Source organism: Panthera leo, chromosome E2, assembly GCF_018350215.1.
Source record: "Panthera leo isolate Ple1 chromosome E2, P.leo_Ple1_pat1.1, whole genome shotgun sequence".
NCBI lineage: Eukaryota > Metazoa > Chordata > Mammalia > Carnivora > Felidae > Panthera > Panthera leo.
Window position 1 is genome coordinate 4418791 of NC_056693.1, and position 18256 is coordinate 4437046.

At 39.3% G+C, this 18256-nt stretch overlaps 1 protein-coding gene across 10 annotated transcripts in view; it reads left to right on the top strand.

Annotated features, from left to right (window-relative positions):
• Nucleotides 1-18256, top strand: part of LOC122207961 (zinc finger protein 708-like) — a 78773-nt gene that overhangs the window by 58825 nt on the left and 1692 nt on the right. For all 10 annotated transcript variants that reach the window (XM_042918405.1, XM_042918409.1, XM_042918404.1 and 7 more), the window contains 3 exons: nucleotides 973-1099; nucleotides 1582-1677; nucleotides 13975-16300. In XM_042918405.1, coding sequence (XP_042774339.1) covers nucleotides 973-1099; nucleotides 1582-1677; nucleotides 13975-15947 — 2196 coding nt within the window. In that variant the 3' untranslated portion in view covers nucleotides 15948-16300. The remainder of the gene's footprint in view (nucleotides 1-972; nucleotides 1100-1581; nucleotides 1678-13974; nucleotides 16301-18256) is intronic.

Sequence of the window (18256 nt, forward strand, 5' to 3'; positions counted from 1 at the left end):
GCCCAAAGGCTAATGCCTTGTTAGAAATGCAGACTCAGATACCACCGCAAAAGTCCTGAACGGAACCTGCATTTTAACAAGATCTTTAATACACTGTAGTGAAATTCTCATTCACCTTAGAATTTGGTAAGCATATTTGTAACCCACTCAAACTTTCCATCTAAGAAATAGACACAACTCTGTATGATACAAATGCAGTATTTAAAAATGCGTATTCCTGTATTGATGCCTTTATTTCTCAAATCCTTTTGGGTAAACACACAGTGTTTACAATGTTTTTGTGAATCATATACCAGCCTGTTATCTCAAAATTAGAGAATACATGAGAACATATTACTGTCTTAAAAAAATCACTGCATAAAGCGAGAAATTCTCCTAGGCCAGAACCAGCTCTCCTCACATAACTACTAACATGAGTTCATTCTTTGCTGACTCACAGAGAGAAACTACACCAGCTGGGGTTGTCACATAAAGGAAACTTGATTTTCAGCAAATTAGGAGAAAGGGAATAATTACCAGAGCAGAGGCTCACTGAGGAATGGGGAACGGTTTCCTTTTATTTAAGATTAGGGTGGATATTGAGAAAGGAGAGCCTTGCCATCATATGTAGAGGTGAGTAATGGCAACTGTCACTCCTTGGGTTACTCTTCAGTCCATCTGCAATAGGTGTGAGTCAGGGGCTAAGTTCATATTGGGCCAGCCCAAGCTCTTCCTCGGGGCAGCCATTACCTTTTGTTGGATACTTTCTGTTTTCCCATAGGAGACTGAGCCCATGGGGTGTTTTGCCTGAAGTAAAAGATGGTAGAAAGAAGAGGTAAAGGAAATTGAGGGATTAAGGTCAGTGGGAACAAGCAGGTAAGCAGTGAAAGTCAGGTCTTGGGGTCCAGCTGGTGACATTAACTCCCTCTTTCATCTTAGGTACCATTATGACCTCTGCCTATGGTCACTTGGTAACTGTGGTATTCATTGCAGGAACTGCTGACGTTCAGAGATGTGGCCATAGAATTCTCTCAGGACGAGTGGGGATTCCTGAACGTCGTTCAGTGGGAACTGTACAGGGATGTGATGTTAGAGAACTACGGACACCTCCTTTTCTTGGGTGAGGATAACTCCTTCCAGACTTCCCAAACCACACTCAGGGTTTTGCTCCTTCCTTTGAAAAAGCTTCCTCTTTGCATGACTGGGATTCAGATCCCTGCAGTGAGGGAAAGAAGTAGGGGTTTGTAGATGTAGAGAAGTATCTTCCTGATGTTTCCTTTTCAGCTTTAGCCTCCCCTTTCATGTAAGATCTTCATTTCTGTAGATTAGCGGCAATTGTAAACATTGAATGGCATAAAATGGTACCTCCCACATGTTTAACTCCAAGTTCTCCCTCTTATTGTATCTAGTATTTGGAAGTGGAGGTCAAGATCTGAACATTGGAAATCCTTCCTGCATGCTGTAAAGGGACTTTTGGGCAATGGCTTTTGGAAAAGCATTTCCTAAAATTCTACACAGTGGCCTCTCTCATCCGCTGAGCACAATAGTGGGTCGAAAGTTAGAATCCCCGTCAATACTCTGTTCCTTTTCTCTAATAAACAGGTCTTGCTGTGTCAAAGCCAGACCTGGTCATGTTTTTGGAGGAAAAGAAGGAGCTGTGTGATGTGAACGAAAAGGAAACCATAGCCACACCCCCAGGTAGGTGGGGATGAATGAAGCAGATGACAGAGGTGAAGACCAGTCGTGAAGGAGGAAGATAGGCCTTAAAATGTGGTTTGAGCAGCTCTCCTTGAATGGAAATTAGCTAGTTTTATGTCTCTCACAGCGAGCCATCTGCTATCTAACACCTCATGCTCTTACATTCTTTGAGAATTCTCCTTCAGCTCCAGTGATGGTCCATGGTGTCCACAGTGAGGGCCTGGAGGAGACTCCCCTTGGAGTGTGAGGGCCTCCATATTCTGAGAGCTTCTCCATTGCTTTGAGGGCCCTGGGGAAGTTTCCGTATTTCTGACGAACTCTATTCTAAGCTATTTCTAAGTTCTGTTTTGCCTCATGTGAGAAGTGTGTCAGGGTAGTGGTGGCCATATTGGGGTTTGGTGCATAAACTCAGAGAACGCTGGAGACAGATATCACGTGTTTTCTTGTTTAACCTTTCCAATGTTATGGAGGCTTTAATCTTAATCATACAAAACTGAGACTCAGTAATTTCATCAGATAACAAAGCACCTCCCTAAAATAAGAAAATGTAATCCTTTATTTCACGTCAAAAGTTCATTTGTCTTTCTGTTAACTAAAATTAGGAATTTTCACTCTGCATTCCATTCCTCAATGGTGAAATAATTTAATGTATCTATGTGTATCCTAGAATTCCTACAGAAATTAATGCCTTAGGGGAGCTCCAACATTTAGAGCTTAGAACTCACAGCCTATCATAAAGTCTCAATTATCACCATATTTCTTAATAATTGCATCATTTTCTAATTTTATTTTATATAAGTTCTTGTGATTTTGTCATTTGTGTTCTCGTTTTCTGATTAGTTATATATGAGATTAATCACTAAATTTAAAAAGCCTTTTTTTTTTTCTTAATGTTTATTTATTTTTGAGAGAGAGGGAGACACAGAATCTGAAGCAGGCTTCAAGCTCTGAGCCGTCAGCACAGAGCCAGATGTGGGGCTCAATCCCACAAACCACGAGATCATGACCTGAGCTGAAGTCGGACACTCAACCGACTGAGCCACCCAGGCGCTCCGTTAATCTCTGAATTTTTAGATCAAAAGTTCTGATAGGCCATTGGCATATGCTTATAAGAAGTAACGTGGATAATTAGTAAAATTGCCATATTTTAAAAAGCTTTTTTTATAATGTAATTTTACTTCAGTAAAAAATAACCAATAGGTTTCTCTTCTGCTTTCCTCAGAATGTTTCTGAATTTAATCCCCAATATTTATTTTTCATAAAGTGATTGTCAACATATTTTACAGCTCTGGTGGTGTTTCATTATTTACAAATAAAAGAGGTTTATTTTGTCTGCTTGGTTCTAAAGAATGGAGTATAGCCTCACATTCTGTGTAAGAGGAGGAATATTCTAATAACATAATACAATTTTTTAATGTCTTTTCAGTGCTTATTCATAATATTCTTCATTAGAACTTTCCATGGTTGCTTTTAATGAATACTGTTTTTCATTTTACCATTGAGGAAGTCCTACCAGTAATTGAAAGTGCTATTTTCTTAGGGGTACACAGTCATAGTTTAAAATTATAGTTATATAGAAGGTTTCCTTTTAAAAATTCATCTATTTAAAAAAATTTTTTTTAAGTTTATTTTATTTTGAGAGAGAGAGAAAGAGCATGCAAGCAGGGGAGAGGCGTGGGGTGGGGGAACAGAGGATCTGAAGGAGACTCTACGATGTCAACAGTGAGCCCAACATGGGGCTTGAACTCACGAACCATGAGATCATGACCTGAGCCGATGTCAGACACTCAACCGACTAAGCCACCCAGGCGCCCCTCAACTATTTTTTATGTAGAATTTTTTTGGGGTAAATTTTGTCTTATTATGGTTTTGCAGTTGTGAATAATGTGTTTCCTTTGTTGGGCTCTTCCACAACACTATTTAGTTGTGATTTCATTTTTGCCTGTGTATTTTGTGGTAGGATGACAATTTTCAACTTAGATTTTTAAGATAATGTGAGTTTAACTCAAGTATGAATCCACTTTATGCACTTTACCAGTAAAATTATGTATGTATTTGTACACACATCGTGCACACATACTTCGTGACACATGTTGATTTTTTTCCCTTGGTTAATGTTCACTGAATGTTGTATCCTGTATACATGAATTGTCCTAATAGTATAATATTCTTCCCCTAAGGTCTACTGAGAATCCTACCAATAATCTTACAGGAGCTCCCTTGTATGAGATTCCTTTGTCATACTGTTTTGAAATTCTCTGATCACCTGTGAATTTTGATAGATTAATTATAATGTGTTAGTGGGTTCGTGTCTTGACATTTATCCTACTTAGAACTCACTGAGCTTCTTGAATTTGTCTCTTCTTGCCACATATGTTGGAAGTAGAAACCTGTAGTTCTTCCTGTAAACTCTGCCCCCTCTCCCTCTCCTCTCCTTATGAGGTTCCCTTAATGTATTTCTGGGTTCACTTGGTGGTGTCCCATGAATCCCTAGACTCTGTCTTTTTCCACCTTGTTCTTAGCTCCTCTCAATAGATCATTGACAACAAGGGGTCTCTCAGTTAATCTGATCTTTCTTCTGCTGGATCACATCTGTTGGTGACCCTGTGGTGTATTTTTAAATTCCGTGATTATACCCTTCAGCTCCCAGTTTCTAGGGTGATTGATTGTTATACTTTTCATCTCTTTGGGTTTACATTTTGGCCATGCATAGTCTTCCTGACATCATTTAGTTCCCTGTTTTCTCTCCTCCCACGAGCATCTTCATGATGGTTATTTGAATTCTTGGTCAGGTAATTAATAGTTCTTTTTTAATTTAGGGCCAGTTTTGGAGATTTATTTTATTCCTCTGATTGGAGTAGTTTTTCTACTTTGTATGCCTTGTGATCTTTTGTTCACATTTGGGAATTTAAGAAATAGCCTCTGAGCCCATTCTCCTGAACTTGATTTGTACAGGAGAACCCAAATCACAATAATCTTGGTGCTTGTCACATGTATTCTGGGCATTTGTGTTGTCTGAGTTTTTGTTAATTTCTCAGTTTACAGAGGTGGAGTTACTTCTTTAGAGCCTGTGATACCTTCCCCTCTGTCTTCAGCTCTGTAGTCTCTCCAATGTCTGGACAAATGCTCACCTTGGGACTTAGCAGCCACCACAGTGTATCATGGGGTTCTCTCATTCTCTTTACGTCACCTGGTGACAAAAAAACAAGTCCCCCGGGCAGCTGCAAAGCAGCTAGATTATTGCTCCCACACAGTTCACTTATGTCTTTCTTTCCTGAGCAGAGTTGAGACTTTTCTCACGGTCTTGCCCACGGAGTGCCAGGGAGAGTGAGCAGCTCTTGTGCACAACTGTCAAAAACTTTTCTTGTCCCTTCAGTGTGGTTCTTCTTCATTCATACTTGAATGCTTGTGCTGTGTTCTCCTAACTGGCTTCTGGAGCACTGAAAAAAAGGTAATATGGTCAATCTTGTCTCCATGGAGGATCAAAGTCCTGATGCTTCCTATTTCTCCATTCTCCTAATGTCCTATGATGGGGGTTAATTTTGCACATCAGTATTTTAATGACTATGCATATGAGTTTAGTAAGCGAGATAACCTGTTTTGTATCTTTTCGTTGTGTCTCTCTATAACCTCTTAGGCTTGTTGGCAAAGACAGGCAAAGAAGATTCGTTCTATAGAGTGCTGGGAATATATGGAAGCTGTTGCCCGAGTATTTATACTTAATGACAGGGATGATGATGGGGGTTGGTAAAGGGAACAAAGGATGTTCTGATGGATATAACCAAGCTGGGACAGTTATCCATAATGACATCTTTACTGCCAGAAGAGATCAAGGGTGTAAACCACTTGGGAGAACTGCACTTTAAGTCTGTTATATTTGCAGAGCAATGTCTTTGAACACAAGAACCAAAATCCATTTTTTAAACATACACATTCTCTTAAAGGACATTTGGAAAATCTGAAAGGCACCCAATCCATACTGAAAGTAACCATTTCAAACGTAAAACTGGATTAATCATTCACCGAGACATTTTGAAATGTTAGACTTTTTTTTTTTTTTTAAATGTTAGACATTTCAAAATGAAGATAAAAATTCTTAATATGATTGATTTGAGAAATTCTCTTAGGTGGGTTTCGTATTCTTCCACTAACACATAATCCCTTGTTCCAAAGTCTCTAATCTTGATAAACGTGGTAGCATCTTTAACCAGATTTCACTGCTCAATAGTTATCACATAATACTTAGTTTGCAGCAAGTTTTCATGTGTTGTGAACATAGGGAGATCTTTAGTGAGGACTGTATCTTCTGTAATTAGTGAGGTATTTATAATGGAGACATAACTTACCCATACAGTGAATCTGGGAAAATGCTAATCAAGGGTCAAATCCAAATAAACATCAGAGAACTCAGTCTGCAAAGAGCCCACATAAAAATAATAAATGTGGGGAAGTCTTTTACGAAAGTTCAAATCTTACTATGTACCACTGTATCCTTACTAAAGAGAAGACTTACAAATGTAGTAACTTTGGCAAAGCCTTTAACTTCAAAACCCACTCAATGGCAGAGATTTACTTACTCGTTTATTCATTCATTTAAAGAGAGAGCGTGTGCACAAGTCGGGTAGGGGGAGAGAGAATCTTAAGCAGCGTCTTAAGATGGAGCCCATTGTGGGGCTTGATCTCCGGACCTTGAGATCATGACCTGAGCTGAAATCAAGATTCACACACTTTACCATCGGATCCAACCAAGCTCCCCAACAACACAGATTTTATAATGGGAAGAAATATTACAAATCTACAAAATGTGGCAAAGCAGTAAAGTACTACTCAAAACTTCCAACCCGAAGTAGAACGTAGTGGGGAGAAGGCTGCCAAATGTAAAATATGATGTGACAAAGCCTTTAAACAGAACTACAGACTTTCTGAACATGAGAGAACACATAATGGAGGAAAACCCTAAACTGCAAAGAATGTGGCAAAGCTGTTAACTCCTGATCAAAAGTTTTCAACAAGAGGTAATAACATCCTGGGGAGATACCTTGGGCTCCATGTCCCAAACCAAGATCATTACCTGAGCTGAGATCAAGAGTTGGACTCTAAACACACTGAGCCAGCCAGGTGTCCCTACTTTTACTCTGAAATCATCTCATGCTATGCCTGTGTTACTTCTGTGCATGCAAAATGATTTGATTGTTGAGGGGCTCTTTTATGTTGAGGAATACGCTCATGCCTACATTTCGTTTCTTTTTCTTTTTTTTTTTTTTTTTTTTGTTGACAAAGAGGGCACAAGTGAGGGAGGGGCAGAGAGAGTGTGGGAGAGAGAAGTGGGGTTTATGCTCACCCATCGGGTGACTTGAACTCATGACCTAAGCCAAAGTCAGACGCTTAACTGACGGATCCACCCAGGCACCTTCGTACCTACTTTTCCATGAAAGATCAAGGAGGCTGTCGTGTATACTGACTGTACAAAGGGGGGTCCACATGGGGATCCTGTTTGTGGTTGACGTGTAAGAGTGACAAAGTCAGCATGAAGTAGGTGTTCAGGGCATCATTCTTTGCGCTAAAGTAAGACAGAGAAACTCAGAATTTTAAATAGTTTTGCCAGTTGCCGTTTAAGTAGGAAACATTGGAATTGCATCAAAATATGGATGTCTTAAATGGCCATTCGTGGAAGTCATGAATATTAATTATGTGGTTGACATAAAGAAAATTTCACAAATATCTGAGGAAGGATTGGCTAACTCTTCCCGTAAAAGGGTGTGAAATTATCGTACATCCACATGTACTTGATTATTAGCCTCTGTTTGTTTTTTTTTTAATTTTTTTTTTTTTTTAACGTTTATTCATTTTTGAGACAGAGAGACAGAGCATGAACGGGGGAGGGTCAGAGAGAGGGAGACACAGAATCTGAAACAGGCTCCAGGCTCTGAGCTGTCAGCACAGAGCCCGATGCAGGGCTTGAACTCGTGGACAGCAAGATAATAAGTTTATTTTATTTTGAGAGAGAGAAAGAGTCCCAAGCAGGCTCTCCACTGACAGCACAGAGCCTGCAGGGCTCGAAGTCACAAACTATGAGATCATGACCTTAACCCACGTCAGACACTTAACCAACTGAGCCACACAGGAGCCCCAAGAAAGACTCTTGAATGCTTATAATGGGTATTTGACCAAGACTCCTACTGTGATCTTGTAGTGGTTTGTTGAGAGTGCTTTTGAAATTAAAAGAATTCTAAGCCATACCGACTGAATTCTCAATCGCTATTTATAAAATTTTCCTATTTTTCTTTGCTCTTGTTTCTGTGAGCATAGAGAACACAGGTTTTTCTGGTTTTGATATGCGCGGAATGCAATAGGTTATATTAAGCTAAAGATAGATTTTGGAGTCCCAGAACTAACTAGAAAGAAGTTCATGTGTGCCTATGTTTGTGGGTGTTTGTACCTAGATCTTCAATAGGAAAGGGAATATTGCATCAAAAGAGATAATTTCCAAATTTCAAAATTGATGATTTTAGGGGCGCCTGGGTGGCTCGGTTGAGTGTCCGACTTCAGCTCAGGTCATGATCTCACTTTTCGTGAGTTCAAGCCCCACATCAGGCTCTGTGCTGATGGCTCAGAGCCTGGAGCCTGCTTCAGATTCTGTCTCTGTCTCTCTGCCCCTCTCCTGCTTGCACGCTCTTTCTCTAAAATATATTAAAAAATTGATGGTTTTCTAGCAAACAAAAATGTTAAGAGATACCTAATGGAAATAATTTTCTCTACATTGTATTGAAGTTATTTCTCTTAAATCTCATGTATCTTGGTTTGAGAATCTCTCCAGGCAAATCCTGTCTTGTCTACCTAGCTATTAATTGTATAACATCTCTGTTTTCCTTGTTCGGCTGTATATTAGTTGTTGCTCATATAACTTGCTAAGGGATTTTTAGAACAGTTTGCACAAAATGACGTGTTCAAAATTAATTTGAATATGGAAATAATTGTTCAGGGAGTATATCCAATTCCATATAGTTTAATTGCTACATTTCACTTCTTCCTTCTGAATTGGAGAACACTAAGAAAGATTTCTTTAGGGGACAGGGTGGTTCATTCAGTTAAGCCTCTGATTCTTGACAACTCAGGTTGTGATCTCAGGGTCCTGAGATCCAGCCCCGCGTCGGGCTCTGTGCTGAGCATGGAGTCTGTTTGCTATTCTCTGTCTCTACCCACCCTCTCTCCCTCTCTGTCAAAATACACAGACATTAAAAAAGATTTCTTTAGTTACTGGTGTTTTTGCTTCTTGGAAGTGGCATCATCCAAGTTATTCACACTTTACTGTAACAATTTGATTAGGTGAAGAATTAGTATTCTAATGTAGATATTAGGATTTGGATTTACCAAGATTTTTATGTTTTTACTTGTATTCTATTTTTTATATTTTTCCTTGTATTCTATTTAAAATTAAAAAAAAAGTTTATTATTTTTGAGATTGAGAGAGAGACAGCAAGCAGGGAAGGGACAGAAAGAGGGACACACAGAATCAGATGCAGGCTCAAGGCTCTGAGTTGTCGGCACATAGCCTGACGCGGGGCTTGAACTCATGGACCGCGAGATCGTGACCTGAACTGTAGTCAGCCTCCCAACTGACTGAGCCACCCAGGCGCCCCTCCTTATATTCTATTTTCTATTATTTATTATGTTTTCCTGCATTCATACTAAGAAACTAATTTGACATTTAATTCTTTTCTATGAACACTGTGCTCAGTCACGTATTGCTTTAGCTAGAAATTAGAGCATGCTCTTTTTAAAAACATGGTTTATTTTATTTTATTATTTTCTTATTAAAAATTTTTTTAATGTTTATTTTTGAGAGAGAAAGCACCAGCGCGTAAGCGGGGGAGGGGCAAAGAGAGAGGGAGTCACAGAATCCCAAGCAGGCTCCAGGCTCTGAGCCGTCACCACAGAGCCCAATGTGGGGGCTTGAACTCACGAACCGTGAGGTTGTGACCTGAGCTGTAACTGAACCACCCAGGCACCCCATTTTTATTCCTTTCTTGAAATTTGGAATTTTTGTGTTTTATGTTTTATCCTCAATTACCTCTTGTAGTGGATGAGTTCTGTGGTTTAATTGTGTTTCCATTCCCACAGTCACTCTGAAACCTGTGAATCTCCTTGAAGGTTGTGTCTGTACAACGGTCTGCGTGTTTCTCTTAGGTGAATTCACAGGCAGGTAGTCTGGGCTAAAACTCAGGTTCTGCTATTACTGAAGTTTTGTCAAGAGAGTCTTTTGAAAGATGAACAGTTCTCATAGGTTACTGTGGATTCATGGGTACGTTTATGAAAAAGTGTTATAATGGTATGCAGTGTGTAGGAAATGTTCGAGAACCATTGTTTCTGTTCTCGACATTAGAAGTTGTAATTTCTAGGGGCACCTGGGTGGCTCAGTTGGTTAAGCGTCCGACTTCGGCTCAGGTCATGATCTTGCGGTCTGTGAGTTTGAGCCCCGCATTGGGCTCTGTGCTGACAGCTCAGAGCCTGGAGCCTGTTTCAGATTCTGTGTCTCCCTCTCTCTGACCCTCCCCCGTTCATACTCTGTCTCTTTCTGTCTCAAAAAAAAAAACCAAAAAAACTTGTAATTTCTACAATAGTCTTTAAGTTCACAGTCATCCACGATTTCTTCTTTTTTTATGTTTATTTTTGGAACCTAAAACTGTGGCTCTTGGGGCATCTGGGTGGCTCAGTCCGATAAGCATCCGACTTTGGCTTAGGTCATGATCTCGTGGTTCATGAGTTCAAGCCCTGCGTTGGGCTCTGTGCTGACAGCTCAGAGCCTGGAGCCTGCTTTGGACTCTGTCTCTCTCTTTCTGCCCCTCCCCCACTCATGCTCTGTCTGCCTCTCTCTCTCAAAAAATGAATGAACGTTAAAAATTAAAAAAAAAAAAAAAACAAAAATATGGCTCTTGAGCCAAAGGTTGGCATCACTTTCAAGCTTATAAGAAATGTGGAGACTTGGAACCCACCTACAAAAATCCAAAGCAGAATATGAATTTTAACAAGATTGCCACTTTGTTCTCATACACGTTAACACTGGAGAAGTACGCATGTGACTCACCTACGTGTTTCCGTTACTGTATGCTTCTCTTTATGTTTGTAGTTCATTATTTTTATAGCTACGGATTTGTAGTTGCTTTCAATCAGGAAGTGTGCTGCCAGCAACATGATCTCGATGTATTTTCAGGATTGCTCTGTGTATGTGTCATTCTGTAAAATCCATATAAATGTTAGGACAGACTTTGATCTTCCTGCCAAAAATGGCGTTGGGATTTTGATGGAAATTGTGTTACTTTCAGTCTTATGTTTTTGCTTATTCTGATCTCTATTTATTTTTAATTTTTCTTTGTCATTTCCTTCCTCTACTAAATCTCAGCTCTGTTCTTTTCCTACTTCCTTGTAGTGTAGTGTTAAGTTGTTTATCTGAAATTTTTCTTTTTTTGTTTTAATGTTTGTTCATTTTTGAGAGAGAGCACGCAAGCTGGGGAGGGATAGATTGAGAGAGAGGGAGACACAGACAGAATCTGAAGCAGGCTTCATGCTCCCAGCTGTCAGCAGGGAGCAGGACTCGAACTCATGAACTGAGATCATGCCCTGAGCTGACGTTGGACGCTTAACTGACTGAACCCAGGTGCTGCTGAAATTTTTCTTAACATAAGCATTTATAGCATAAAAAAGTTTGAAAATGGATTTCCTAGCAGGGAAAATTAGCAGAAATAAACAATACAAGGAATGACCAAAAAAATAAAATAACAGAAAAAAGAAATAAGGATTCTTGAGGATTTTCTTAGATCATGTCATCTGTGAACAGATAGTTTTTTTATATTGGATTCCTTTTTTGTATGTTTTCTTGCCTAACTGTTCTGACTAGAATATTCCAGTACTTTGTCCGATGGAAGTGGTGAAGTCGCTTCCTTACCTTGTTTATGATCACGCAGGAGAAACTTTCAGTCTTTTATCTTTGAATATGTTAGATTTCAACTTTTGTACATTTGTGTTCTTTATTAGGCTGAGGTAGTTTCCTTCTGTTCCTACTATTGAGTGTTGTAAATCATGAAACGCTTTCCAATATGCTCACACACTCTTGTTCTGCGACAATTAAGAGCATCATGTCCTGTTTGATTTTCTCTTGGTTAATGTGCAGTCTTAAATTTCTTGATTTCTGTAAGTTGAAACACCCCTGAGTTACAGGAAGAATTCCCACTTGATTATGTTGTAAAATATCGAAGTGTGCTTTTGATTCATTTTGCTTTAATTTATTGTGGACTTTATTGAATATTCCTCACAGGTAGTACTTTGTACTCTTGTGTACTTGTGTCTTCCTTTGGCTTTGATAACCAGGTGATTGTCCTGTCACAGAGAGTGTTTTGATAATTTATCTTCACTTCTTGGAAATGTTGGAGGAGATTGGAAGCACTTTCTCATTGTTTCATCTGTTTCTCATTAAATGAATCATCTGGCAGAGGACCTTTCATTGTTGAAAGTTTGTAGAAATTTCTTTAGTAGGACTCGTGGGTGGCTCAGTTGGTTAAGTATCAGACTTCAGCTCAGGTCATGATCTCGAGTCCTGGGTTCGAGCCTTGCATCAGGATTTGCGTTGACAACCTGGGGCCTGCTTGAAATTCTCCCTCCCTCTCTGCCCCCTCCCCCCCCCACTTTCCTTTCCCTCTCAAATAAGCTTAAAAGAAAAATAAAATTTCTTTATCAATCTAATCTACTTAGCTGTTGGCAGGTTGAGATTTTTTTTTTTTAATATATATATAGGGGTGCCTGGGTGGCTCAGTCAGTGAAACGTCCGACTGCAGCTCAGGTCATGATCTCACGGTCCGTGGGTTTGAGCCCCATGTTGGGCTCTGTGCTGACAGCTCAGAACCTGGAGCCTGATTTGTATTCTGTGTCTCCCTCTCTCTCTCTGCCCCTCCCCAGCTCGCATTCTGTCCCTGTCTCAAAAATTATATATATATTTCTTATTTTATTTTATTTTTATATATTTCTCCATGATGGAGTCAGGTATGTAACACCTTTTGAAATTTATACTTATTTTTTTACAAGTAAGTTTTTTTTTAAGTTTATTTATTTTGAGAGAGAAAGAGAGTGCAACTTGGGGAGGAGCAGAGAGAGGAAGACAAGAGAATCTCAACTAGGCTCCACACTGTCAACATGGTGTCCAACATGGGGCTGGAACTCCTCAAACTGTGAGATCATGACCTGAGCTGAAACCGAGTCAGACATTAAACTGCCTGAGCTGCCCAGGCTCCCCAGAAGTCAATTTAATTTAATTTAATTTTGTTTAGAGTGAGAAAGTACAGGGGTGGGAGAGCAGGGGAGGGGCAGAGATAGAGGGAGAGCATCTTAAGCAGACTCCACACTCCTCAGGCAGCCCCAAGTGGGCCTCTGTCTCACAACCCTGAGATGTTGACCTCAGCCATTTCAGATGTTTAACCAACTGAGTCATTCGGGCACCCCATACACACAGGTTCTTTTTTTTTTTTTTTTTTTTTTTGGATACCTATTTGTGGGCATGGTCACCTCTTATAATTATTTTTGTTTCTGTCATATCAGTTTTAATGTGTCTGCTTTCACTTCTGATTGTACTTGGTCTTCTCTGTCCTTCTTCCCTGATTTAGTTACAGGTCTGTCACGTTTGTTGATCTTTTCTGAACACCAGCTCCTTTTCTTGTTGGCACTGTCTACTTTTTGCTATACCCTGTTTTGTTCATTTGTGGTTGATGTTTAGATTTCCTTCCTTCTGCTAATTTTGTTCTCAAACGGTACTTCTGACTTTTTGGCATATAGAAAAGGGACGTGTACTCCAGAATGATCTCTTAGGCTACGTGGTCAGCACGTTCTATGCAAATTTCTGTGTGCCGGCAGAATGAGGTCCTGATGATTGCTTCTCAACCGTCTTGCTGAAGTTCTCTGATCGATTTTATTTTTTTTTTATTTTATTTAAAAAAAATTTTTTTTTTTTACGTTTATTTTTGAGACAGAGAGAGACAGAGCATGAACAGGGGAGGGGCAGAGAGAGAGGGAGACACAGAATCTGAAACAGGCTCCAGGCTCTGAGCCATCAGCATAGAGCACGACGTGGGGCTCGAACCCACAAGCTGTGAGATCATGACCTGAGCCGAAGTTGGACGCTTAACCGACTGGGCCACCCAGGCGCCCCTCTCCGATCGGTTTTAATTTTGCATGTTAGAATTCGTCAGTGTATTTATCTGACAGTAGTTGGATAAAAATGATTTTATTTTTCTGTTATTTGATCTCTTTCAGCCGTATCTTCAAATGACACCCAGAGCTTGCTGCCAAAGCCGTGCATAGAATCTTGTTTTCAGAATGTGTCACTGGGTAGATATAAACAGAGTGCCCTTGAGAATTTACACTTAATGATAGACTGGGACAATGATGGAGAGAGTGCAGAGCATCCGAGATATGAAGGACGTATCCAAACAGAGATAACTGCCCATTATGAGAATCTCACCGCCCCAGACGGTGAAGGATATAAAACATTCTGGACGACATCCCTTTTTAAGTCAACTACTTCTGCAAAGCCTTGTGTTTCTGTAAGCAATGGTTCAAATCCAATGATCAAAGATACGTATGTGCAGAATCCAAATTTGGAAAATCTGGAAAATTACCTAGTCCAGGCCGAAAATAATTATTTGAACCATTTTGAAAATAGGTTTGCATTGACCTTTCAGTCCAATATTTCTGAAAATCAGGGATTTAAAAATGAAGAAAAAAGCGCTATGTGGTATCAGTTTGAGAGTTCCTTCACCGAGGAGTCAACCCTGCAAAACTACCAGAGCATTTTCAATGAAAACATAATTGCTCAATACAGTGAATCTGAGAAGATATTTATCCAGGGGTCAAATGTTAATAAACATCTGATTACTCATTTTCCAGAGAACCATTTTGAGTGTAATAAATGGGAAGTCTTTTATCAAGGCTCCAACCTCATTATACATAAGAGTATGCATATGGGAGAGAATCCTTATAAATATAATGAATGTGACAAAGCTCTTAACCAGACCTCCAATGTTATGGATCATCAGAGAATGCATGTGGGAAAAAACTCATACAGACGTAATAAACCTGGGAACATGTATAGTCAGTCATCAAGACTGTATATACATAAGACAATTGGTGCTGGAGAGAAAAGTTACATTTGTAACGAATGTGGCAAGGTCTTTATCCACCACTCAAGCCTTACTCAACATCACAGAATTCATACTGGAGAGAATCTTTACAAATGTAATGAATGTGGAAAACTCTTTACCAGGCACTCACATCTTACTGAACATCACAGAATCCATACTGGAGAAAAACCGTACAAATGTCAAGAATGTGGGATGGCCTTTACCCAGCATGCAACCCTTGTTGGTCATTACAGAGTTCATACAGGTGAGAAACCTTACCAATGTAAAGAATGTGGCAAGACCTTTAAATGGCACTCAATCCTTAGTAAACATTACAGAACTCACACTGGAGAGAAACCTTACATATGTAAAGAATGTGGCAAGGCCTTTAGGCAGCACACAACCCTTACTCACCATTACAGAACTCATACTGGAGAGAAACCTTACCAATGTAAAGAATGTGGCCAAGCCTTTATCCAGCACTCAAACCTTACTCAACATCACAGAATTCATACGGGAGAGAAACCTTACCAATGTAATGAATGTGGCCAAGCTTTTAACCATCACTCATACCTTACCCAACATCACAGAATCCATACTGGAGAGAAACCTTACCAATGTAAAGAATGTGGCCAGTCCTTTAACCAGCACTCCAACCTGACTCGACATCACAGGATTCATACTGGAGAGAAACCTTTCAAATGTAAAGAATGTGGCCAGGCCTTTAACCAGCACTCACATCTTAATCAACATCACAGAATCCATACTAGAGAGAAACCTTTCCAATGTAAAGAATGTGGCCAGGCCTTTAACAGACACTCAAACCTTACTCAGCATCACAGAATTCATACAGGAGAGAAACCTTTCCAATGTAAAGAATGTGGCCAGGCCTTTAACAGGCACTCATACCTTACTCGTCATCACAGAGTCCATACTGGAGAGAAACCTTACAAATGTAAAGTATGTGGCCAGGCCTTTAACAGGCACTCAAACCTTACTCGACATCACAGAATTCATACTGGAGAGAAACCTTACAAATGTGAAGAATGTGGCCACACCTTTATCCAGTATTCACATCTTATTCAACATCACAGAATACACACTTAGGAGAAACGTTACCAAAGTAAAGAATGTGGCAAAACACTTAATCTCTGGTTAACCTTTACTCATCATCACAATTCACACTGGAGCAAACCTTACAAATCTAAAGAATGAGAAAACTATTAAGGACTTCTCAGCCCTTACTCCACATCAGAGAATTCTATTGGAGAGGAACCATACAAATGTCAAGAATGTAGCCTGACCTTTAAGCAATGCTAAACCCTGACTCCTGAACAGAGAAGTTATACTGGAGAGGAGTTTGCAAATATAAAGAATTTGGCAAGCCCTTTAATCAGAGGTCAAGCCTCATTCAATATCACAGAATACTGGAGGAAAAATTTACCAATGTAAAGAATCTGGTAAGACTTTTAGGCTCAACCCTACTGAGCATCACAGACTTTATACTGAGGAGAAACATTACAAAAGTAAAGAATGTGGCAATCCTGTAGCCGAAACTCACAATTTGTTCAACATCATAGCTATCTAAACAGTTTAGAAACCGTAACATGTAGAGAGAGTTGCAGTGCCTTTAACCGGAATCCAAATGCACACCAGATTCAATCCCTGAAAATGTAATGAATGAGCAAAGACCTTCATTTTAATGTACATTTTAGCAAACACCAGAGTGCATAGAGGAAAGTGACTTGAAAGATATAAATATTTAGGAAAATATTTAATTGAATATCAAATATCAATAGAGGTGACAAATCAAGTGGCAAGCATTATGTCAGCCTATTTAGACATTACATCAAAATACTCATTATAAGTAAAAATACAAAGCTAAACACTTAGATAATATATATGCTAATATGCTTCAAAAGCTTAAGTGGATGGATTTTTGCATAGGTATAATTAATTTCAATGTGTTTTTTTTTCTTACATTGACCCTGAGATATTTGACTAGCAAGTATTATTGTATTTCTACTCTCAAATCGCAGAATTCATTCATTCCTAGTGGGTGTGTGAAAGTATGTGGCTGATTGTTGATGCATCAAAGATATGAGATGTCCTTCATTAGGTGGGACTCCTGCATACCTAAATTTTCATGGAAGATGGAGGACAGTCTGAGGTACAATATGAAGAAAATCTAAATGGAGATGCTATTTATGCTTATAATGAGATAGGTGTTCAGAACATCAATCTTCTCCATTTATTCAAAGTAAAACATTTCCCGAATATGATAAGTATTTTTTATTTTACCAACTGGTCTTTAAGAAAAAAGACATGGCAGTCTTGTAAAATACTGGTGTATCTTCATAACAGCTAAAATTCGATGTAGAGAATGTCAGTTGATGTGGTTGAAATGGATCAATCCTCGCAGATGTCAGAAAGGATAGCAAATGCTTCCCCCATACGGCATATGATTTTTAGATAGACATTTTTTAAGAAGGACCTCAGGCCTGAAAATTATGGAAAGTACTATTTCCACATCATTATATCAGGAGACCAATGCTTTTTGAATGCCTGTATTCTGTATTTTGAAGAAGGGTTATAGAGTGGATTTGGAATGCATTACTTAGTCTATTTGTGAACTTAATATATTTTAGTTACTAAAACATAATGGTTTTTAACGTGTTCGCATGGATGTGTAATGAATGAAGTATTATCCCACCACCAATGTTACCCTATCTCATTTTTATTTGAGGTTGTAGGAAACTGATGATATCTATCACGTATTTGTAATGGAGTGGAATAATACACCTAGAAATCCATTTTCTCAGTGGCTTTAAAGTTTAAATAATGTGTGATTATTTTTTCCCTAGTTTCTCAATTGTATCATTTTCTCCTTTTCGGGACTAGTGGGATAGTACACGGATATAGTATAGATTATATAGAGGTATTATAGACCGTTTAGCTCAAGGACTCCATGTTGGTGCCACTTGGCAGCCATTTTGTATAGCCAGTAGTTTCACAGGGACTTGAACTAACACCGGCCTTTTCTCACTAGTATGGTCCGTAGATAACAACCCTGTAGAGTCACAAGTTAGTATAACTTTTTTTTCTATTGTTTATTTATTTATTTTGAGAGAGAGAGAGAGAGAGGGTGAGGGGCAGAGAGAGACGGAGACAGAAAACCCCAAGCAGGCTCTGCCAGCAGGGCAGCACCCAACCTGGGCCAAACTCACAAGCCTTATGATCATGATCTGAGTCCTTTAGCGGATTGAGTCACTCAGGCGACCCCTTAGTGTAACTTCTGATATAACTTACACCCCCCCCCCCCCAACTTTTCCCCTTGTGTGTTGCTTAGAGAAGATTCCCACAGAATTTACCTAAACCTATTGTAGTCAATGACCCAATCTGGACCTTGTGCAGGG